Raw genomic sequence first — 25,676 nt, forward strand, 5'->3', positions numbered from 1 at the left:
CATTTCATGACAACATTACATTTTACCAAACACAGCAATTGAAATATGCATATATCTGTATATAAAGCAATGATGCACTTTCAAAACCCTACCAAAATTCCCTTTTCTTCCATCTACTTCAATGTGTACCCATTTATTTCTTTAATATCCTCTTCTTTGTCCTTTTATTTCTCACAAAAATCATAAAAGAATAACAGCCATTATTATACTAATAGTTAGACCATAATACAGAGCAGTTACCCACCAACCTCCCAAGGACCTAAATCACCACCACCCACCTCCCGCCATTCCTTTGTTCAAGAAAGGAAGTGCGGATAACCCTGGGAATTATACACCAGTGAGTCTTATGTCAGTTTTGGGCAATCTAATGGAGAAAATTCTTAGAGACAGGATGTATAAGCATTGGAGAAGATTGATTAGGGGTAGTCAATGTGGCTTTGTGAGAGGCAGGTCGTGTCTCACGAGCCTGATTGAATTCTTTGAGGAAGTGACAAAACAAATTGATGAAAGTATTGCGGTGGATATGTATGCAGATTTTATTAAAACATTTGACAAAGATCCCCATGGTGGTCAGGAAGCATGGGATCCAAGGAAAACCGGCTGTGTGTGGATTCAGAATTGACTTGCTCACTGAATGCAGAGGGTGGTAGGAGATGGAGAGTATTCTTTCTGGAGGTCAGTGACCAGTGGTGCTCTGCAGAGATCTGTTCTTGGACCCCTGCTCTTTGTGATTATTATAAATGACTTGGATGAGGAAGTGGAAGTACGGGTTACTGAGTTTGCAGATGACCTAGAGGTTGGTGGTGTGATGGATGGTGTAGCACGTTGTTGAGGAACATTGACAGGATGCAGAGGTGTATGGGGTGTCAGGGAGGGGCAGCACCTCTGGTGGGGGAACATGTTGCGTCCTTTTCAAGGCGGTTAGTCCACCTTTGGTCCCCACCTGGCACTCAGCTCTCACCTGTGGCTCCCCGTAGCTGTTTGCATGCGACAGTGGCCACACCTCGGGCAACGGCTTCGACAAGCCAGCTAAACCAGGCGAGGGTTGCCGACGGGTCTCAAACCCTCAGTGAGATAGGGAGTTGTCTATCCCAGCATGTGAAGACAGACACTGGCGGGTTGAGCGGACGAGACCAATGGAAGGTCTAACGGCCAAGAAGGCAGTTTCTGCAAGTGTTGTGGAACGTGTAGAGTAGGACAAGACACAGAAGACGTCCTGGTCATCCACTGCGCCTAGTCCCATCTCCAGTCGTCTCGACTCTAGTCTTGCCACTGGATCCAGATGGGAATTGGGAAGAGAGAGTGAGGCTGATGCTGCGTAACTTTCCCTCACTTAAATCCAAATCATGCGCTAGTCTGGACACCATCATCATCATCATAATGGTGTTGAGGTTTTCATCGACGATGACAATGGATGAACAACAAGCAGGTTGTTGAGAGATATTGACAGGATGCAGAGCTGGGCTAAAAAGTGGCAGATGGAGTTCAATTTAGAGAAATGTGAAATGATTCACTTTGGAAGGTTGATCTTGAAGGCAGTAGACATGGGCCATAGATCCATCAGCATTGCTGTGCAAGTTGATAGGCTGGTTAAGATTGCATACAGTACGTTGGAGTTCAAGAGCCACAGGGTAATGTTACAGCTCTATGAAAACCTGGTGAGACCACACTTGGAATATTGTGCTCAGTTCTGGTCACCATATTATAGGAAGGATGTGGATTATTTTTGAGAAGGTGCAGAGGGGAGTACCTGGATGATGCCTAGATTAGAAAGCGTGTCTTAAAAGGATGGGTTGAGTGAACTAGTGCTTTTCTCTTTGGAGAAGTGGATGAAAGGTGACTTGATAGAAGTGTAGAAGTTGGTAAGAGACATAGATCAAGTTGTCAGCTAGTGATTTTTTTCCCAGGGTGGACATGGCTAATGCAATAGGACATAACGTTAACATGTTGGGAGGAAAAATACAGAGGGAATGTCAGAAGTAGTTTTTCTTTAACACACAGAATGGTAGGTGCTTGGAACACACTGCCAGGGCTGACGTTAGAGACATACGTAGATAGGCACGTAGGTGAAAGAATGGATGTCTATGTGGTCTATGTGGAAGGGAAGGGTTAGATTGAACTTTGAGTAGGTTAAAGTGTCTTCACATCATCATGGATTGTAGCTTTCTGACAGAATCTCTTTTATTTATATTTTTTAAATTTAAAGAAGGTGAAGATGTAGATGGACTGAGTTGTCAAGCAAAATAGATTCGCATGACATTTACTTGTCAACATTCCCACAGTTTAAAAAAACATTTGACAGGTGTCACTTAACTTCACAGGTGTGATACTTGTGAGGCCAGAGCTTCACAAAGAAACTATAGGAGTTAATGTTACAATGCTCAATATAACCCCCATCACCACCAGCACCATTCCAAATCACAACATATAAATGGTCCGGCCATTAGCTCTTTGCAAATTGCCAATAGGAATATATTTCTCGCTGAACCCCATTGAGGTATGATGCATGTCAGGTGAATTCTTCAAGTGAGAACACAGCTAAATATAGTGAACTGGGAGGAAACAAAGAGGAAAATGAGATTGGCAAAGATTTTAAAAGTCAATAAAATTACACTTAATATGAAAGAGAGCTCAAAAATCTTTTGTCTTTTGTATATATAGTAAAACTCCTAATAATCCAGCATCTAACTGTTTGGAAGTCCTGATAGTTGAGCATTTGACTCACTAATCAGTTCAGATGTGAGCTGGAGATCTGGAGAGTGGGTGGTGTTTTCAGCCTGAACCCTAATATGCCGGAATGATCGGCTGTGTTTTGAGTGATTAAGGAACCTAATCTAGATTGATTGTCTCCCAGATTGCTAAGGGTGCAGATAGTAGAAAGGCTTGCCATAAATTTCCAACTTTCCTTAGACATTGGCAAGGTAGCAGGTGGTTTAAAAGCAGAAATTATGATATTCTTTATTAAGAAAGTTTATAAAGAAAATAGACAATAGCAATTACAGGTTAGCTAGTTTTAAACAGTGAGGTATAAGGTTGTAGAATTAGTAATTAGCAACCAAGGTCAACAAACATTTTTGGAAATTTGTGTTAATGTCAAGACAGATTTGTAACATCTGGATTGTTTGATTTGCTAAATCTGGATTCTTTGATTTGCTTAATTATATCTTTTAATGAAGTAATAGAAAACATGATAATATTTGATCCCCTCTTGGGAAATGGGCAAGGGGTGGGGGAGTATTTTGCGATCAGTGACAGTAACCCTGTTAGCTTCAGTATCTTGAAATATTGACTTTCCCTATAGTCAAAGTCCTATTGGGGCAGAGGTCCCCAAACTTTTTTTATGCCGTAGACCAAATACCATTAAGCAAGGGGTTCATGGGCCCCAGGCTGGGGAAGGCCGATATTGATGGAATCAGACAGGAACTCACAAAAGAGAACTGGGAGAGATTGTTTGTATGTGAAGGGACAACGGGCAAGTGGAAGGCTTTCGAAAATGAAAAGAGTTCAGATGAGCATGTTCCAAGGCCAATACAATTGGGGAATCTTAGTGAATGATAGATATTATGGTCCTGGTCAACAAAAAGCAGGCAAAGGTCATGTGTAAGTAGCTGCGATCGAGTGAGTCACATGAGGTGTATAAGGGATATAGGAGTACACTTAAGAAATAGATTAGAAGGGTCAAAATAAGCCAAGCAGCATCCCTGGCAGATAAGGTGAAGCTGATCCCTGAAAGAATATGAAGAGTAAAAGGGTATCTGGGGAAAGAGTGTGGCATCTATGTGTGGAACCGAACAAAATAGGCAAGGTCTCTCATGAATACTTACTGTACTTATTTACTTTGGAGAAGGACATGGAAGCTAGTGGGTTCATGGGAAGGAACATGAGAACATGGTTAGTAAGTTTAAATATCGTGGACATATCCACATCAACATTACAAAAGAGATGGTGGTGGAGATCTTGAAGCACATGAAGGTGGATATGTCTCTGGGCCTTGACCAGGTGTTTCCCAGGATAGCATTGGAAGCAAGAGACAAGAATGCTAGGGCCTGGACACAGGCTTTTATATCTTTGTTAGCCTAAAGGGAATAGCAGGAAGCAAATGTTGTGCCTTCATTTAAGAGAGGCAGCAGGAATAAGACCAGCAGCTATACGCTGGTGAGCCTTGTATCATTTGTGGGATAGTTATTGGAAAGGATTCTGAGTGAGAGGATTTACCTGCATTTGTAAAGGATAGTTATTGGAAAGGATTCTGAATGAGAGGATTTGTAAAGGATAATCAGCATGGCTCTATGTGTGGGAAACCATCTTTCACAAACTTTTGAATTTTCTTAAAGAGGAGACCAAGAAGATTGATTAGACAGGGGTGGTACACCTTGTCTGTGTGGATTTTGGTAAGATCTCTGATGAGATCCCTCATGGTAGTCTAGACAAGAAGGTTAGAAGAAATTGACTGCAGTGTGACCTAGCCAGTTGAATACAACACTGCCTCTGTGGTGAAGAAGAAGGGGCAGTGAGGAATTTTTTTTCCTTATAGGAGGCTGGTGACCAGTACTGTGCAGCTGGAACTGGTGTTGGGTCTTCTGTTCTTCGTCATATTACTTATGATTCGGATGAGAATGTAGGCATGATGCTTAAGCTTGCAGGTGACATCAAAATTGGTGGTATAATGGACAGTGAAGCGCGTTGTCTAAGGTTACAGATTCAGATCAACTGTGAAAGTGGACAAGGGAATGACTGATGAAATTTAAGTCAGACAAGTTTGAAGTGAAGAACTTTGGATATTTAAACCAGGACAGACATAAGTGGTGGTTGGCCAGTCCCTGGGAGGTTGAACAGAGAGGTCGTAGGGAGCACAGGTAGACAGGGTGGTGAGGAAGGTGTGTAATGAGCTTGCCTTCATTGGCCAAAGCATTGAGTATAAGAATGGGGACGTCATGGTATAGTTGTACAGTATGTTGATTAGGTCCACACCCGGAGTATTGTGTGTAGTTCTGATCACCACACTACAGGGATAATATCCTCAGCAGCCAGAGGATCGTAGTTGTGTTAAGAACTACCTGCAAAGATCATATCTGTTACATTACATGTTGGGGACTGTAACAATTTGACAGATATCAGTAAGGAATTGCTGTGTTGAAGTGTACATTAGTCCCATTGCAACATTACGCCCAATAACATTACTGTGTAAAGCTGGCTGTTGCAACTCTGATCTTTATGTAACTACAAAAACATGGTTCTGATAACCTGCAGTGCAGTTTCATTGTCCACAAGTGGTATAGGGGATCTTCTAGATCCTTGCCTTCAGTAAGCACAAAAAAATTAGTTTCTTTCCTTATGGTGAACAAAACTCCCCCGCCCCTCTATTCCTCACTCTGACTTTATCTCCATCTCACCTGCCTATTACTTCCCCCGGGACCCCTCCTCCTTCCCTTTCTCCTGTTGTCCACTCTCCTCTCCTATCTGATTATTTCACCTCCAGCTTTTGACCTTTCCCATCCACCTGGTTTCACCCCCTCCCCATCTTGAAGAAAGGTCTGAGCCCAAAACATCAATTGTCTACTCTTTTCCATGTATACTGCCTGACCTGCTGAGTTCCTTCAACATTTTTGTGTGCGTGTTACTGTTTTTTGATCATTTTTAACATGCTCAATAGGAGTAATTGGATATGCTTGTGTTCGAAGAATGTGCTCATTTTTTTCTTCTTTATTGAGGAAGGCAATGCACAAGATACTGATGTTGTCTTTGACACTGCATTATCATGATCAGTGAAAACTGACCACCAGCAAGTCAAATGTCATTGTGCCTCTGAAGTAGAAATGCACATTGACAAAGAATATTAAATGTGTGCAAGTATTCCCCCCCACTGGTTATACCCTCCTGTGCATATTCAGCTTTGATGTGCAGTTCTGAATATGAGGCTGATATTCAAGCACACTTTCATCACCAATGACAAATTTCTACCCCACTGTGCGTCCTCGTCATGATCTGTTCATTCAGTGTAATGAAACTTGTACAGATAAACATGACTTTTACATAATTATTCTCTTGGCATCCATTGGTGAAATATCTCTTTATAAAGTGTCTTCCATTTAAGGCCCAATCACTAACATTAAAACATCTGTTCAGCCAGTAGGTGTTGTTGATAAGTTGCAGAATCTTAATTTTCTAACCGTTGTACAAATATACACTGGACATAGAACTCAAGCAAATTTACTGCATATGAGACTTGTCCAGTGCATTGAGCCTGGTCAAGTTGACCTTACCTTTCTGCATGGTCTGTAACTTTGAAGATTATGGATTATCGTGTTTGCAAATAGCAAGAAATGCACAGAAAATAGAAATATCTATTCAATTAACATTAAATAGTCCTTTACCAAAATGTCTGTTTTATTGCTGAGGGAATTAGCAAATTTGCAAGTTGGCAGGAGGAAACAACATTTTAAGGATTTCCCTTTTCCCAAATTGAGGTATTGCACATGTTGGGTTATATTTGAGTGCTATCTTCCATCTTGCAATTATCATTAACGAAAATTTATGATGGTACAATTTTATTCATATAGAGAATTTTATTAATAATGTTTGGGTCCCTGGCCCTTACAGTGGTTTGTATTTGGTTATATGGAATATTTATTTCCAGATGTCTACTTTATTTCCCATTGAGGTGAACTGTTCTTGTAGAGTATTGCATCGAAGAAGCATGTCAAAAAGAATTTCACAATATTCAGTTCAACCTTCTGCAGGTAGTCATATACTACTTAGGGAAAATATTTTCAGCTTTACTATGTCCACCACATGTTTAGTTTCTGCCAGAAGAAATTGCTGTTTGCTCATATGCATTCAAATTCCTATGAATTTACTTTTTGAGATTTTGTAAATAATAAAATGTAATAAAATACCCATAAAATAGTGTCTGGCTGCATCACTATTTGGTGGTGGGGTGGGGCTACTGCACAGGATTGAAGTAAGCTGCAGAGAGTTGTAAAATTAGTCGGCTTCATCATGGGCACTAGCCTTCGTGGTGTCCAGGACACTTTCAAGGGGCATGTGCCTCAGAAATGTGGCTTCCATCATTAAGGACCCCATCAACTAGGACATGCTCTCTTCTCATGGTTACCACTAGGGAGGAAATACAGAAGCCTAAAGACACACACTCAACAATTCAGAAGCCGCTTCTTCGCCTCTGCCATCTGATTTCTGAATGGACATTTAACCCAAGAACACAACCTCTCTACAATATATACAGATATTATAGGTGAAGTCCAAGTTGGAAGGGTGAACGATTCACCCTACTACAAACTCTCAGAAATATTGTATTTGTTTTTTTAAATAACGTTTATTTCTTTCTGTAAAACAGTAGTTTAGTGGGAACAGCAAATTTCTATTTTACCAATAACAATTCAGCAAACTTGTCATTGCACTGGGTAGGAATAATGTTCCAGATTGAATCCAATGTTGATGTTGTAGTTAAAGGACTAATAAAATTTAGAATACCCATTATAAGGCATCCAAATAGACTTTTACCATTTGAAAAAAAAAATGGCAGTTGCTGCTTCACTTTGAAATTTTATAATGCAGAAAAATATAAACTTTGTTTTGGACTCTCGTGTGATACTAGTGAAATAATAAATTTTGTTTCATAAAAATGGACTAAGCTGCTGACTGGATGTTTCCAGCAAGGTGTAAGGCTCACATGAAGTTCTTTATTATACCGTATATTTAGCACTCATTTGATATGATTTGACGAGGCAAATTCCTATTGGTTATAAATACAGCCATCTGTTTAAATAATGAACGTAAAGTCAATTCTCGTTCTGAACTTGCATTTCTTTGTGGAAATCCCAGGTTCAGTGCAGCTATAGTTTAACCAAGCAACTACTTTGCTGATTTATGCTGCTAGCTCCCTAAATCTAACAGGACAATGCAAACTCTTAAGATTTCTCTGCTCTTGATTTTGAAAATCTGGCTGCTGAGCAGTAAATGAGTAGGTTGAAAGGCTTGCTGAAAGAATGGAAAGCAGACAGCTTTATTCTATCTGATTCAGGAAGTTTAAATGCTCAGAGGATGTATGTTTTTACTTTTTAAGGTATTAATTTTAGTCTTTTTTAAAATACTTTTGTTACTCACTGTGACACTCACAGAGCAATGCTATCAAGGCTTTTATAGAAGCGTAGTCAGCCAGTTCTGCCTGCAGAATACATGTGTTGTATTTCTTTAGCCCTTGCTGGGTAGTTGGAAGCCAGCCTTTCAAGAGCAGACTGAACCCAGGTCCAGTCTGGAAGAAACAGAATGGCCCCAGTGCAGTTACATGCAAAACTTATGCTCAGCACAAGATCCAGCCTTTTAGCTCCAGTTTTGATGAGCGTAAACTTTCTTTACACATTTTCGGAGAATTTTCCTGAATCGTGCAGTGAATTCCCAACCAATTACAGTGTAAGTGACAATATAAGAGCTCACGGATTTTAATTCAGAATCTTTCATATGATTCTGTTTTAACAGATTTTGTCTGTTCAACAATGTTCGAATTCCTCGGGAAAATCTGCTCAACAGAAATGGAGATGTGACGCCTGAAGGAAATTATGTAACTTCGTCGAAGGTGATTCCTATTAAATTAATTATGGTCTGTAGGTTGTTATATTTCCTCAGCTCATATTGGCTTTCATTAAAAGCATTGATAAAGCAATCATGGATGACCATAGCTCCAATTTTCTATCTGTTGGCTCTGGACATCTACTGTACTCTTTATTGTGCTTAAAAGTCTCTTTACAATCAAGAATGGTATTTTAATGAAGGGTTCTCCAGTACAACAGGTTACTACGGCCAACGAGGCTCAGTGCTTACATAAATAGTCACTGCTAAAGAGATTAGTCCCTTCACTTGAGTCTTGACTGGCTAATGTACAGATATGGCTTTTACATCTGTTAATTTTTATAAAGTAAATTTTGGAAACTCCTTTTTTCAATGGCCATAAAGTTGTTCTATCTGCAGTATGTTAGTATTCTTGTGGCTCTCAGTGTGTATTGAGAGCATTGAAATAGTTAACAAAAATATGAAATTGTACTACTTTTGGTTTCGGCCCAAAGTGTCATCTTTTCATTCCTCTCAATAGATGCTGCCTGACCTGCTAAGTTCCGGCAGCATTTTTGCACGTGTCACTGTAGAGAAATGCTGCTGCTTCTGTGTATTCCTTCATTTACACTTCATTGCTATCACAATCATCACGGTTCATTGGTTTGGTTATTTGTACAGCCAGTTAGCTTTGCTTGTCCATTTTCATCACATCTTCCACCTTCCCTGGAGTAGCTATTCTAACAAGCCATTGCCACTGCCAGCAACCACGCACGGTTGTTATCTTGTGTGACACTACAGTCAGTCTAGTTACAACATTCCACAAAGTTGAAGAAATGTGTTCGATCCTTTATTAGTAACTAGCAAAACATTCCATCTTGAAGTGATGCAAATAAACATAATTAAGTGCATGTTAAACAAAGCTCAACTGTAACTAAGCAGATTTAAGCTGTCAACAAAATAAATGACATCCGTTGGTCACCAGCTCCAAACTAAGCTGCCCAGCACAAAGCAGGAATACGTAACCACTTTTACCATGCACCCCCATCTCCCATGTGACTGGTTACCATAGTAAACACACGTCAAAGAATACAATGCAGATCAAAAACAGATAGATGGCTCCTACTTTCCCCTTCTCTCTGGCTTTACTGTATTATTAACTTTTCTCATGGGCTCTTCTGCTTTCCTTTGAACAGCTTCAAATCAAGGCACTGTGCAGGGTAATTTATTGGGATGAAACCTTAGCACCCGGAGGAAACCCACACCATCACGGGGAGTACATACAAGCTCTTTACAGGCAGTGGTAGGAATTGAGCCCAGGTTGCTGGTATTGTAAAGCATTGTGTTGACCACTATGCTACCGTGCCACCCCAATAAATTTAAACTGACAGTTTAAATTATTACCAATTAATAAGTTTTTCTTGAGGGTAATTTATTTAATTTTATTTATTGATTCTATTTGGTAATAAGGGCGGAGTAGGCCTTTCCAGCCTTTCAAGCCAGGCCCCCCAGCAATCCCACAACTCCGATTAACTTTAACATATTCTCGGGACAATTTACACTGACCAATTAACCTATCTGTTTTGTCTTTGGACTGTGAGAGGAAATCAGATCACCCAGGGAAAACCCTTGCATTCCACTGTGAGGTCATACAGAGGCTCCATATTGAGTGGCACCTGAATTAAACTTTGAACTCTGGAACACCCGGAGCTGTAATAGCGCCACACTACCCACTACGCTACCGTGGCAACCAATGACTTAAAAATTTTTCCAGAAACTGCCATAGTTGTTTATATTCCTTATTCTCATCAGGACTCTAGTCATCAGTTTGGAGGACTGTCTTTCGGTAGAGTGGGAGTAATGGGAGCAGCTGTTGCACATCTTAAGCTCAGCCTGACAATTGCTATTCGCTACTCGGCAGTACGTCGTCAATTTGGGCCGACGGATCATGAAGAAGTACCCGTGCTTGAATATCAAGTGCAGGTATGTGACATATAATAATATTGTATGTATATGACATGTAATATAAGTGCAGATATGTGACATAATAATATTATAGGTACATGACATGTAATATAAGTGCAGGTATGTGACATATAATAATATTGTATGTATATGTAACTCTCGGTTCGGCTAGCAGCTTAATCTAGGGAAACACAGCCCTTGGCCCGGCCAAACTTAAGAAATCTTGTTTGGGTGGATGCTGCGTGATGTGCCCCTGTTACAAATCAATACCATGAAATAACAAACAGTACACAATATGCGATTAAATGATTGAGCTTTATAATTCTTAATTTGACTATATGGTTAGTAATGAAACAAAAAAAGGGCCCATTCTCATGAAACAGTCTAATGCACAATGTTGGAGCTCATGGTTCCGTTCATCTGTTCCCCGTCGACCTCCTCTGAGGGTAGCCAACCTTCGGACCCTTACTCCAAGTCCACTCTGTCCGGCGGTCTACCAACTCTCTCCATTCACGTCTTCTCTCCTCATCGCTCCTCAGCAAAAGACCACGAAATCTCTGCTCCCAGACCCACAAGAAAGATAACATCCCTTTCATTGGATAGCACACAATCCAAAGCACCATTATCTCTGGTCATAACCCGAACATTGCTGCTGCAGAGAAACCATTAACTTAGCAGTGAAACATTACAGCGTGATACATATACGACATGTAATATAAGTACAGGTAACTGACATATATATGACATATATAAGTTATTGAGTAGCCATTAACTGCAACATAACCAGAAAAATTGTGCCGTAGAAAACGATTCATTTCCCTTAGTTATTTCTTATTTCATAGAATATTCCTAATTAAAAAATACTAACTAAATGCAAGTTGATGTTATCTTTACCACTGTTACATGAAGAATATAACACGTAAAATACATGTTATTAAATTTACCTATTGGATTTGAGGTGTATCTCATAACTTTTCACTCAGTCAATGAATAACTGCGCTTCATTTGCTGGAAGCTGACTGCACTTTCATGGACTTGTCCCTTTATGTGTAATCATGAGTGCCACTGGGTCTGTATGTAGGTGATCAAAGTTCAAAGTGCATTTATTATCAAAGTGTTTATAAATTATACAACCTTGAGATGCGTCTCCTTACAGGCAGCCACAAAACAAGAAACCCAAAAGAACCCATTAAAAAAAGACCCACTGCGCACAGAGAGAAATAAAACACAGCTCATGCAAACAATAAAAGCAAGCAACAGCACTCAGAACAAAAGTGAGTCGGCAGACAGGAGGCCTGGAGCAGGCCCAGAGCCTCAGCCTCAATTCCTCACACAGTGAAGCAACAGTGAGGTTGCAGAGACGAAGCTCAGAGCAGCTGGATCCGGTCACAGTCTCAGCCTCAGTGCCACAGGGAGCAGAGTAAACGCCAGGGAGCAACGAGCAGAACTGGCTGCACCTTGCCTCCGGTCCCAGCACCCAACCCAGAGTTTAGATTGTCCAGGCATCGATGTGTTTGCCATTTCAAAGGCACATACCCTGTCACATTGTTTCATTACAAAGCATCATCGACAGGAAGCTTGGGAAAGTGACAGGAACTGCATTATTTCTTTAAGATCGGACAATACTTCAGTCGTTCATTTGGTCATCACTCACAGCATGGAGTGTGCCCTTCCAGCCCTTTGAGCCAGGACGCTCAGCAATCCCCCAGTTTAATCCAACCTAAACACAGGGCAATTTACAATGACCAGTTAACCTACCAACCAGTACCTCTTTGGAGGAAATCAGAGCACCCTGAGGTAACCCACATAGTCACGGGGAGAACATACAAGCTCCTTACAGGCAGCAGTGGGAATTGAACCCAGGTTACTGGTACTGTAAAGCGTTGTGCTAGCCACTGCACTACCATGCTGCCCCAATAAATTTAAGTTATTGCCAATTTAGTAGACAGTAGTTTTTCTTGACTCATATATATTGAGTGAAATATTTTCTTCTATTTCAGCAATGGCGTCTTATTCCCTATCTGGCAGCCACCTATGCACTGGACTTCTTTGCCAAGTCACTTTTCATGACCTGCGCTGAATATCAAATGAAAAACTTGATGAAGTGCAAGAGTAAGAAACAGGTGATTATTCAAAGTTCAAAGTAAATTTGTTATCAAGGTACATATATGTTACCATATACAACCCTGAGATTCACTTTCTTGTGGGCATTCACAGTCGATACAAAGAAACAGCAGAGAATTGGTGAAAAACTGTTCAGAAGAAGATGGACAAACAACCAGTGTGCAAATACAAAAAGAAAAAAGACAATAATAATAATAAATAAATAATGAATAAATATCATAAGCATGAGGTAAAGAGTCCTGGAAAGTGAGCCCATAGGTTCGGGAACATGTCAATGATGGGGTGAGTGAGGTTGAGTGAAGTTTTCCCCTCTAGCTCAAGAGCCTGATTGTTGAGGGGTAATATCTGTTCCTGAACCTGATGGTTTAAGTCTTGTGGCTCCTGTAGGTCCTTCCTGATGGTAGCAGTGAGAAGACAGCATGGCCTGAATGGTGGGGATTCCGCGTTCCTTGTAGGTGCGCTCATTGGTGGGGAGGTCTTTACCAATGATAGACTGGCGTATATTCACTACTTTTTATAATCTTTTCCATTTCAAGACCATTGATGTTTCCATGCCTGGCTATAATGCAACCAGTTATTACACTCTCCAGCACTTACCTATAGAAGTTTATCAAAGTTTTAGCTGACATGCCGAATCTTCACAAACTTCTAAGAAGATAGAGGCACTGCTGTGCACTTCATCGCTACTTCTATTTATTCATGCCTGTTCCTCCGTTTGTTTGATCATAGCTGATTTCTTACCTCAGACTACTTTCTTGCATTAAGCATATCTCCTCAATTGTTATGATCTCAAAAAAGAGTATTAATTAATGTTATATTTGTTGGGAATACATAACGTTCTTCAAAAGATTTCTAATTTCTAATGGTGATAAGAACAATGTTTAATTGCAAAAGCATTCAACACAGAACAGTACAGAACACCACTATTAAACTAGTAATTATATGCCTAACTAAAGTAACTACTCTGCCTAAAGAATTCAATATAACCCACCCCCCCACCCCATTCTCTGCAAGTTCCTGTGCTTAAGAGTCTCTAAGCACACTCAGTGATTCAGGAACAGCTTCTTCCCTGCTGCCATCTGATTTCTGAATGGACATCAAGCCCATGAACACTACCTCACTTCTTTTATTTTTGTTTTTGTTTTTGCACTATTTATTTAACTTTTTACTACATAATATATTCACTATAATTCAGTTTTTTTCTCTCTATTACTATGTATTGCATTGTACTGCTGCTCCAAAGACAACAGATTTCACAACATATGCCAGTGATATTAAACCTGATTCTGATTCAGATTCTTATACACCTCCATTGTACTTGCTTCAGCACCACTCCCCAGCAGCACGTTCCAGTCACCCACCACTGTCCAAAAGAAAACATTGCCTCACATATTTCCTTCCAACTTACCCCTTCTTGTCTTAAATGTGTGCCCTCTCCTATTAGACATTTCAATGCTGGGAAAAAGATACCGACCATCTATCCCTCACATGATCTTACAAATTTCTCTCAAGTCTCCCCTCAGCCTGTGCTGCTGCAGAGAAAACAACCCAAGTTTGTCTAATTTCTCCTCGTTGCACATGCATGTATACCACTCTGCAGAGCGTCATCAGTTTAGACCAACGGGTCATGAGGGAATAGCAATACTTGAGTGTCAAGTGCAGGTATATGACCATTGTAAATTATTATAGAATAGCCATCAACTGCAACATAATTGGTATAAATTTAGCTACATATGTTTAGGGAGCTGTGGACTTGGACCCTAAGATTACTCTGTACACCAACACTCCTAGGGGCCCTGACCTTAAAAGTGTATTTTACAAAGACGACTGTGCTGCCCAAAAGAGCGCTATATGAGGTAATTCTTAGCCTCTACAATGAGTCAACCTAGCTGAGAAGTGATGAGCTCCTCCTGTTAGACTGTTTGAGGCAACTTATTTTTTATTCTTTCTTACTTCTTTTCTAATATTGGTATATTTGTATGTCTGTGCATTTATAATGTTACTGTGACACTAATTTCCTTTGGAATCATTGAAGTATCTATCTATCTATCTATCTTATCCTTGTACATTTGATCTCCAAAAGTGCAACACCTCACATTTGGCTGGAGTAAGCTCCATCTGCCATGTCTCCACCCATACCTGCAAGTGATCTATATCCCGCTGTATCCTTTGGCGATCTTCTACACTGACCACAGCACCAGCCAATCTTTATATCATCTGCAAACCTATAACTCACCCGTTCACATTTCCATCCAGGTCATTTGTATCTATCACAAACAGCAGAGGTCCCGGCATGGATCACAGTGGAACACTGCTAGTTAGGGGCCTCCAGCCAGAATCACTCTTATCAACTACTATCCCATGTCTCCAATAGGCAAGCTAATTCTGAATCCAAGCAGTCAAGTCACTGTGAATGACATGCATTGTAACCTTCTGCATGAACCTACCATGAGGCACCTTGTCAAAAGCCTTAGTAAAGTCCATGTAGACACACGTCTACCTGTATCAGTCATCATCATCACTTATTTTGCATTTGGTTTAACAACCGTACATTAGAGCTGGTCATGATAACTTGGGTAAATGAGAAAACTACCTGGTCCTAAAGAAGTCGCTTCAATAGCATACTGTACCTTGGAGCCATCTTCAAGCATATCTCCACTAAATGGGTGAATGACTTTGGATGTGTGAGTGACCAGAATTTATCATTGGAATTCTTCCAGGATAACAAAGACTGAGGGTTTTTGTCAAACCAGCCAATCATCTGTGTGTCAACATAATTAAAGAAGACTATGTTATCAGAAGAAATACAGTATTTTCAGTACTTTCATTGTGAGGAAAAAGAATGCAGCACTTCCAATGGTTCAGCATTTTATTCCTCGATAACAGCAGACATTTCCACTTGGTCTTAAAAACGAACTGGGAAATGTATAATTCCATTAACGTTCTGTTGATAACGATAAGGGTACTAACTACTGTTGGGAGCATCGCCTTAATTTTCTATTAGTCCACTGTCCACCATTAATTAAAGAGAATCAGAATCAAGTTTAATATCACTTGCTTGCATTGTGAAATTTGTTGTTTTGCGGCAGAAGTACTTTGCAATGCGTAGGGAGACTGGACAGCTGATTTTCTTCTGGAAACTTTTTCCATCTTTACTTGTTGCCATTGAGTAAGTCATTGATATCATGGGCACAAGATGATGCAATTAAATTCAGTCTGAAGTTCAATGACTTCCATTAATTAGGAACACTCTCCATTCAACAGTATCTATAATGCAGTTCGATATTGAGTCTTGTCAGGTCTCAAATATCAAAATTTACTGCTGCATTTTGCATAGTTTTGCTACCTAAACAGAAGTTGGAAATTTAGAGGAAGGTGAAAAAGTCTTACATAAATCTTTGGCAAAATACATTCAGTATTTAGAAGAAGGAAGCTATAACTTCTTCAGATTGTTAGACAAAAACTAGGTGGACTATGGTAAAATATCTGGACTTATCTAAATGATAGAGCAGATTCCCTGTTAAAGTGATCCAGCTGCTCAGCATTTCTTGTTTAAAAAATCATAAATGATTACACATTTGTCATGCTTTATCTTCAACTTTAATTTTTATAGGTCGAGGTTGGTAAAGAAATCCATGCATTGTCCTGTGCAGCTAAACCTCTCGGTTCATGGACAGCTCAGCATGGCACTCAGGAGTGCCGCGAAGCTTGTGGAGGTCATGGCTACCTTGCCAGTAAGTGCTAGGTTGGTGCTATTTGTCAAAAGCATCAAAACATATGGTGAAGTGCATTCTTTTACATCATATCAAATCAGCAAGGTTTGTCTGAGGTCATATGGTGCCAACATAGCGTGTCCACAACTGGCTGACCCAACCGTATGTCATTGGAATATGGGAGGAAACTGGAGCACCCAGAGGCGACCCACACGGTCACATGGAGAACATACAAACCCCTCACAGGCCGTGGCAGGAGCCAAACCCCAATCAGTAATCGCTGTAAAGCGATGCACTAAATGTCATACTATTGTGATGCCCCGATATATATTTGCTAACATACTTAATAAAATCTAAGCAATGATAACAATTCAGATTTGAAATTACTGATACAGTTTGGCAAATATATCTTCATGTGAAATATTTCTAAATTATTTCTAAAAAGAGGCTGAAGTATAATAGTGTAGTGATATAATTTATCTTCATATCTGTTTTCCATTGCAGTAAATCGTCTTGGGGATGCTAGAAATGACAATGACCTCACCTGTACTGTTGAAGGTGACAATAATGTCTTACTACAGCAAACAAGTAACTACCTTCTTAGCTGGATGAAAGATAAACAACAAGGTTAGTTTCATGTAATATTTTACTCATTGATTGCCTTTAATCCTCATAAAATGTTTTTTTATTTATTGTGATGCAGTACAGAATAGGCCCTTCTGGCACTTCAAGCAGTGTCACCCAGCAACCCCTGATTTAACCCTAGCCCAATCACAGGACAATTTACAATAACCAATTAACCTACCAACCGGTACATCTTTGGACTGTGGGAGGAAACCAGAACACACAGAGGAAACCCACGCAGTCACGGAGAGAACATACAAACTTCTTCCCACTGCTGCTTTGGAAATGTATATGAAAACTCTTTAGATAACTTCTACATGTATTAAAATAGGAAGATAGTAATGATCTCCTGATCGCAGAAAATAAATGCAAGAAAGTGATGTTAGCCTAGAAATTCTGGAAAGCAGACTCTAGGTTGACAGTACAGCAGGGGGACCTGGGTGCAGCAGAAGGTAGCAGTGACAATGCACCATATGGTCTGGATGCAGGTCAGTGAGACTCAGCAGATTAATAGTTCAACACAGACTAGGTGGTTTGAAAAGCCTGTTTCTATGCTGTGGTTTTCTGTGACTATAGATAGATCAGAGGTGGAGCTTTTGTTTGCATCCAAAGTTTGGGGAAGATGGATTGATGATTACAGCAATGATGAGGCTAGTGAGAGTGTGGGAAGAGAGTTTGCAGATAGCCTCTATGGGGGGCTGTGGCCTATATTGGGTTGGGAGAACTTAAGCCTCGGCTTCAGTAAGTCAGATGTTGGGAAGATGGTAGAGATATTATGGCGGGGGGGGGGCAACAAGCAAAGCAATTGGAGAAAATCAAGTGATTAGCAGTTTGGGTGTGCTGGATATCCTGGAAGTTGACAGTGACATTTGAGCTCTTGGAGATACAACTCCATCTCTTTCCTCCCTGACCTTACTCCTTTGCCCATGATCAGCCCCTGTCTCAACCCTCCCCTTTTCCTCTGTGTACCAGTTATCTTCCCACTCCATTCTCAGCCCTAATACAAGGTCACAACACAAAACATGGTTTGATTCTTTCTCTCCCACCAATACTGTTCGACCTACTAAGTTCCTCCAGCAGTTTGTTGTTTGGAGCACTTGAGCATTCTTATAGTGGATAGGAATGCTTGTGTTTGACAGTTCAATCTAACACCAGCTCAAGCAGCCATTTTGTCATATTAGATTAGATTAGATTATGAGGACACACAGTCCTCTTTTATTGTCATTTAGTAATGCATGCATTAAGAAATGATACAATGTTCCTCCAGAAAGATATCACAGAAACACAAGACAAACCAAGACTAAAAAAACTGACAAAAACCACATAATTATAATATATAGTTACAACAGTGCAAAGCAATACCGTAATTTGATGAAGAACAGACCACGGGCATGGTAAAAAGAAGTCTCAAAGTCTCTCGAAAATCCCATCATCTCATGCAGACGGTAGAAGGAAGAGAAACTCTCTTCCTGCCATGAGTTTCCAGTGCTGCAAACTTGCCAATGCAGCATCCTGGAAGCACCTGACCACAGCCGAATCTTGAGTCCGTCCGAAAACTTCGAGCCTCCGACCAGCCCTCCGACACTGGAGCACTGAGCACCATCTCTGCTGAGCGCTTTGAACCCGGCCCCAGCAACAGGCAATAGGCAAAGCCGAGGATTTGGGGTCTTCCCCTCCAGAGGTTCTCAATCACACAGTAGCAGCGGCAGCGAAGCAGACATTTCAGAAGTTTCTCCAGATGTTCCTCCGTGCTTCTCATGTCCATCTCCATCAAATCAGGATTGTGCATGGTACCTATTTGACAAATACGATATCTTTTCGGAGCGGCCGCGCATGTTGCGTCGCGCCGCCATCTTCTCCTCCCCTCCATATAAATCTGACTACATCCGAAACTGTACGTTGCCTAAAAACAAGAAAATTGGACTGAGACACCACAAATGCTTCAGTGAGAGTAAAATTTGGGTAACATTTTTTTTTATAAAAAGGGCTGCAGAGGGTTCTAGACCTAGCCAGTTTCATCACAAGCACGTCATGGACATCTTCAAAGGGTGCTGCCTCATCCACCATTAAGGACCCTCACCATTCCGGACATGCCAACGGAGAGGAGGTGCAGGAGCTTGAAGACCCACACTCAGTGTTCTAGGAATAGCTTCTTGCCTTCTGTCATCATATATCTGAATGATCCATGAATCACTATTCCTCTCTTGCACCATTCATTTATTTATTGTAACTTCTAGTAAGTTTTAGGCTTGCACAGTACTGATGCCATTAAACAACAAACTTTGTGACAAACATCAGTGATAATACGTGCGATGGGTTCTGGCCTTTGATGTCTGAGAGTTCTAACGAATGTAAAAAAGAAGGGACCAGAAACCTGACAAGCTAGTGAGCAGTGGAAACAGAGGCACATATCAAAGAGAAAGGAGAAGGAAGTAACGAGCGAGGCAATGATAACCAGCTAGAGAGTTATCAGAAAGGGCAAGATGCAGCTACACAGTCAGCTTAAGGGAAAATAATGAGATGAAATTAAAGTGTCTTCATTTCAACTTTCAAAGTTGGATAAACTAATAGCACAATAGAAATAAACAGATTTGATCTGAAAGTCATTACCAGGGATAAATCCCCAGGCAGGGTCTTGGCCTAAAACTTTGACTATTTCTTTGCCTCCACGGGTGTTGCTTGACCTGATAAGACCTTCCAGCAGCTTATTTGTTGCCACAGGGACTAGGCTACTAGTCGACCAAAGTGTAAGATTGAATGTTCAGGGCTATTTGCCATTTAGAAACTGTAGATAGAAAGAAAAAGAGATGCAGTAGCCGTGTTAATAAAGAATGAGGTCACAGCATGTAGCAGGTCATTGCATGTGGAACTTCTTTCCAGTACCAATGCTGTTGTGATTCCTTTAAACCCTGATGTATAATGTGATCTTAAATGCTCCCTTAGTGGAGTATGTCTTCTAAACCCACAAAATAAGTAGAGATTGCTGCCCTTCCCCATGAAAACTATCCCCCTCTCTAGCCCCCTTCCCTCAGTACTCTCCCCATATGTTTAAGCCTGTGTGCTGGCCAAAGTTGGTTAGATCTTGAAATATAGTTGTGTCCAAGCCTCAGATCCACTCCATTGCTAGATTGTCAGTGTTGATGAGCTTGGACCGATCAAGACTAGTTTGCCTAATTCTTTGGAAAATCTTATTACTTTTTAGAGAATGTTGTCATCACATCTCCTTTGCAGTCTGTCGACTTTCTGGAAGATTTCAACATTATTCTTGGTCAAAAATTCACATCAACTACAGCAGAGTGTCTGGATTCTTCAGGTGAGTTGCCAAGTTTGTGAAAGGCTTGATTTTCAACCATGGCTGTTTGGAGAAAGTAACTGCAGTGAATTTCTTTTTTTAATTAAAAATGACCATGTTCATTATTACTGATACCAACCCTTTATCTGTTCCACCCGACCCTCCCAGATTTGTAATTCATCTCCCCCTCACCCACCCGCCCACCTACCCACCTACCCCTTCACCTGGCCTCATTTATCACCCGCCAGCTGTGCTTCTTCCCCTCCTCCACCTCCTTATTCTGGCTTCTGCCCCCTTCCTTTTCAGTCCTGATGAAGGGTCTCAGCCTGAAACATCAACTGTTTATTCCCCTTCCTGTCTTGCTGAGTTCCTTCAGCATTTACGAGGAAATCTGCAGATGCTGGAAATTCAAGCAACACACACAAAACGCTGGTGAAACGCAGCAGGCCAGGCAGCATCTATAGGAAGAAGTACAGTCGACGTTTCGGGCCGAGACCCTTCATCAGGACTACCAAAAGAAGAGATCTCTTCTTTCAGTTAGTCCTGACCAAGGGTCAGGGCCCAAAACGTCAACTGTACTTCTTCTAATGGATGCTGCCTGGCCTGCTGTGTTCACCAGCATTTTGTGTGTGTTCCTTCAGCATTTTGTGTGAGCTGCTTCATATTCAGTTTTCCAGTACTTGCAGAATTTGTGTTTGGATTATCCCTTGTGTTATTGATTTCACGTCTTTCACTCTTTCACTCTTGATTAGTGAAGGAGATGCAAAGTGCTTTGACCATTTCCCCTCTTACCGATGTCAGCCGCTTTTGCTTTTGAAAGCCTTACAGGATGCTGTTTGATAGGCCAGACAGTTAAACATTGGAATAGTCATGTCTCACCCAGCAAGTGCATAGCTAAGGAGTTCATCAGTATATTTCCTGATATAGTGGCAGCGATAGATAACATTACTGAGCTAGAAGCAGATGGTGGAATAGACATGTGGTCAAAAGTTCATCTTAACTTCAAATGAGGAAATTAAGCCTCAGAATATAGCCACCAAGAGCAGTAGACTAGTTGGATTTCATGGTGAGCACTAAAATTTACAGTGGTTAATGGAAAGAAAGACTGGATATTGAACAAGTGTCAGTGGTTTTGGAGAACGGAGAGGGAGGGAAGGGAATTAGTGATTGCCAGTGTTAAGAACAGCAGTCAGGAGGTACAACTGGGTGTGGTTCATGTACATAGAAACATAGAAAATCTACAGCACAATACAGGCCCTTCGGCCCACAATGCTGTGATAAACATGTCCTTACTTCAGAAATGATCTAGGGTTACCCATAGCCCTCTGTTTTTCTAAGCTGCATGTACCTAACCAAGAGTCTCTTGAAAGAACCTATTATATCCGCCTCCACCACCGTCGCCAGCAGCCCATTCCACACACTCACCACTCTCTGCGTAAAAAAAACTTACTCCTAACATCTCTGTACCTACTTCCAAGCACCTTAAAACTGTGCCCTCTTGTGTTAGCCATTTCAGCCTTCGGAAAAAGCCTCTGACTATCCACATGATCAATGCCTCTCATCACCTTACACACCTCTATCAGGTCACCTCTCATCCTCTGTCGCTCCAAGGAGAAAAGGCCAAATTCACTCAACCTATTCTCATAAGGCAATCTCCCCAATGCAGGCAACATTCTTGTAAATCACCTCTGCACCCTTTCTATGGTTTCCACATCCTTCCTGTAGTGGAGTGACCAGAATTGAACACAGTGCCCCAAGTGGGGTCTGACCAGGGTCCTATATAACTGCAACATTACCTCTCGGCTCTTGAACTCAGTCCCACTATTGATGAAGGCCAATACACCGTATGCCTTCTTAACCATGGAGTCAACCTGCACAGCAGCTTTGAGTGTCCCCAAGATCCCTCTGATCCTCCACACAGCCAGGAGTCTTACCATTAATACTATATTCTGCCATCATATTTGACCGACCAAAATGAACCACTTCACACTTATCAGGGTTGAATTCCATCCAATATTATAGGAGTTCATTCATATGAAGAGGTGAGGGACAGCCTGCATACATTTCAGGAATTACCCTCAGTTGTCGCACTGGGCTTTACAGCTGTGGAATTAAATTGAGAGAGAACTCTTTCATTGGTTCTGTTCTTTCACCTGTGTTTTGGAGGATATTACAGAACCACCATTGTTTGTATCTTTCCTGTGCCTTGAGGACCCACTGAAGGAGTTCAGGTCTCAGAGGCATAAAGATCACTACTACCCGTCTATAGGAGATTTCATAGTCAGAGGAACAGAGACAGGATACTGTGGGCATGATGGGTATGTTGTCTCACAGGTGCCAGAGTCAGGGATGTTTCGGATCAGGTCAACAGCATTTTTAAGGGGGAGGGTGAGCAGCCAGAAGTCTTGGCACATATTGGCACCAATGACATAGACAGGAAAGATGAGGGGGTCCTAAAGAGAGATTTTAGGGAGCCTGTCAGAAAGCTGAAAAACAGGACCTCCAGGGTAGTAATCTCTGGATTGTTGCCTGTGCCAGTGATGGTAAGAATAGGATGATTTGGCAGATGAATGTGTGGCTGAGGAACTGGTGCAGAGGGCAGGGATTCAGATTTGTGGATCATTGGATTTCTTCTGGGAAAGGCATGACTGTACAAAAAGGTTGGGTTACACTTGAACCCAAAGGGGACCAATTTCTATGCGGGCAGGTTTGCTCAAGCTGTTTGGGAGAGATTAAACAAATTTGGCAGGGGTTTGGGAACCGGAGTGATAGGTCTGATGATGATTTTGAACGTTACCTGGCAGTATTTCTCTGGAAGGTGAATTAACTTGAATTCACTCATCAACATCCACAGAATCATGCTTGGTATCATGCCTGGAAGGAAATCTTGGGAAATATTTAGAAAAAAATAGTAAGAAAATAAAGTGAGAAGCAGGGTGAGAGTCAGTCAGTCATCCCCTTGAACTGACTCCAACACTCAGTAAAATTGTCACTTATCCAGTTGTAAGGCCACTTTCCTGTTCTCTCCGCGTACTTCCTGTCTCCCTTGTTGTTGAAATGTCTGTCAAAAGCTAGAGTTCTGCGGAAGTATTTAGGATCATTTTGTGGTATTTTCATAGTGCACACTTAAGTGTGTGGATTTATTAACCTAAGCAATCGAATTACCTCAGCTCTTCTTTAAGAACTCAGGAGGCAAAATGATCAGACCACTTACTTCCAGAAAAGATTTGAGTCCTTTATTCGCATTGCACCTTCGGTGACTGCTTCCCTAGTGAATAATTTAGGATCCAAAATTTGCTGAGGGAAGTCATGTTTCATAGAACACGATACCATCACTTGTCCAGTATAATTCTTTTTACTAATAAAACTTATTTTTGCATATCACTCCTGATATATGTGCTGATATTTTCCAAACAAATAAATAACTTGCTGCTGGTTTTGAAAACTTTCCAATAGCGTTTCATCACATTAATATGATGCTGAATTATTTTATGGTTTTGTTGTATCCTGTCCGCAAGTACCTCAGAATCCTCTTTCCAGACAGCTGGAACCAACTGAGACGGCCATGCCCTTTCCTTTTCTGGCATAGAAGTATCTAATTAAATACACCAGAGCTGCTTCTAAATTCTAAATTTGTAAATTGTACTGGGTCATGGTCCTATGATGACTTTTACACATCATTATTTTAATGCTTCTAAAGTTAGTAGCCCAAAATATGCCAAAACCCAGCCCACAACAGAATTGCATCCTCCAGTCTCTGCATGTGAAGGGCCAGTGTTCTTCCAGTGGTATGAGTGCAAGAAAAACAAAAATTAGTTAATTAAAGTCACCTTAAAGCTTGTAAAAATGATATCCAATTCCTATTTAGAGGAGTGCACATGAGTCATCAATGTTGAAGCTAAAATTCCCCAACACAGACAGCAATTAAAAATAACCTTATTGTAAAGACTTTGTGCACTTTCACAATCATCTGAAAGTTGATACAAAGCATCAGTTATTGGAAGGGAAGGCCCATAAACTGCGCTAAGTATGAAGGATCATTTTAGAGGTGGAATGAAAGGTTGGGAGGTAGAAATGTAGTGAGCAGGTTCAAGAGCTTATAAGGTACAATGGCTGAAGATGCAGCATGCACTGATGGATCAATTATTTTCAGCTGATTAAGAGACAAAAGTTTAAAGTGTGCAACTATTTTTCTTGAGTAGAAAAGGGCAAGACCTCCAAAAAATGTGAAATTAAGGCTAAGAATATTAAGATTGAAATATAGATCAACAAGTTTACAGTGTAAATAAGCAAGCACATGACCACACTGTTTTTATTTGAGGTTAAGTTCAGCAAATTGGGCAATTGGAGACCACAGTTCATTCATTCATCCATCATGCAACGTTAAGAACCACTCTAGTCATTTGCGATTTGTAGGGGCTGGACTTGTCTGTGGATACACAGGTGGCTGTAAAGGCCAAACCACACTAAGAATGTTCTTTGGCAGTGTGGACAAAAGATAGCAGCCACGTTAGGTTGGAGATTGCTGGCTCGGGCTTTCCTGGCCAGCGTACATCTCTCTCAGCTGCATTTGTCCTTTCTACCTCACACTGCACCCTTATGGAGGGAGAAACGCCACTCAATTCGATCCTGGGTTGATGCCAAAGGCTTTTACAGTCAGGCCCCGTGTAGTGCTGATTCGTTACAGTGCAGTTATTCAATTCTATATTGAAATTTTTTTAAATGACATTCCAAAAACTTAAAACTTCTCGTGTGGCTGCCATTACAGTAGACATTCAATCAGCCAATGAGAGTGCTTTTCATACGCTCTGAGCCACTCACAGCCAATCACATATTAGTTCACACTCTGCCTCCCCTGCATGTGAAAACGTTCTTGCTCCCTCACCAATTTATTCCATTTTTTTCACCCATAATGTCTGGAAAATGACCTGCAACTTCCAGTGAGGGTGGTACATCTAAGGTGACTAGGAAAAGCCTTAGCATGGATGTGAAACTGCAAGTAATACAGTGTTTGGAAACTGGTGAGCACCAGGTTGATGTTGAAAAGCATTCTCATGGTGAAAGCCTTAATAACTAAGAGCTTTGAGAATTGGCAGAGCAATACACCCTGGGTAAATCTGAGGACATGGATAGAGAAGAGAAAATACCAGCAAGAGACCTCACTACAAAATTCCTCAGTACTAGCAGCACCTCAATCACACAAATCATGGACCAGTTCATTGATAATGACCCTGACTAGGGTGAAGCAATAAGGCAGAGACAGGTGTTCCTGACGCGATTTCCTGCTACCGAGAACTGCTTCATGAGAGGAAACCTAAGAAAAGGCAGTCAAAACTTGGAGCCTACTTGAAGAAGAGGCCAAAGTTGGAGGAGAGCCCACAGCATGGTCCTTT

At 41.0% G+C, this 25,676-nt stretch overlaps 1 protein-coding gene across 4 annotated transcripts in view; it reads left to right on the forward strand.

Annotated features, from left to right (window-relative positions):
* The window catches only part of acox3 (acyl-CoA oxidase 3, pristanoyl), a 157,684-nt gene that overhangs the window by 57,558 nt on the left and 74,450 nt on the right, over positions 1-25,676 (forward strand). For all 4 annotated transcript variants that reach the window (XM_063046352.1, XM_063046351.1, XM_063046353.1 and 1 more), the window contains 6 exons: positions 8,497-8,593; positions 10,378-10,548; positions 12,531-12,653; positions 16,268-16,388; positions 16,872-16,994; positions 20,194-20,304. In XM_063046352.1, the coding sequence (XP_062902422.1) occupies positions 8,497-8,593; positions 10,378-10,548; positions 12,531-12,653; positions 16,268-16,388; positions 16,872-16,994; positions 20,194-20,304 (746 nt within the window). The remainder of the gene's footprint in view (positions 1-8,496; positions 8,594-10,377; positions 10,549-12,530; positions 12,654-16,267; positions 16,389-16,871; positions 16,995-20,193; positions 20,305-25,676) is intronic.

This window comes from Mobula hypostoma, chromosome 4 (genome assembly GCF_963921235.1).
Source record: "Mobula hypostoma chromosome 4, sMobHyp1.1, whole genome shotgun sequence".
Lineage (NCBI taxonomy): Eukaryota > Metazoa > Chordata > Chondrichthyes > Myliobatiformes > Myliobatidae > Mobula > Mobula hypostoma.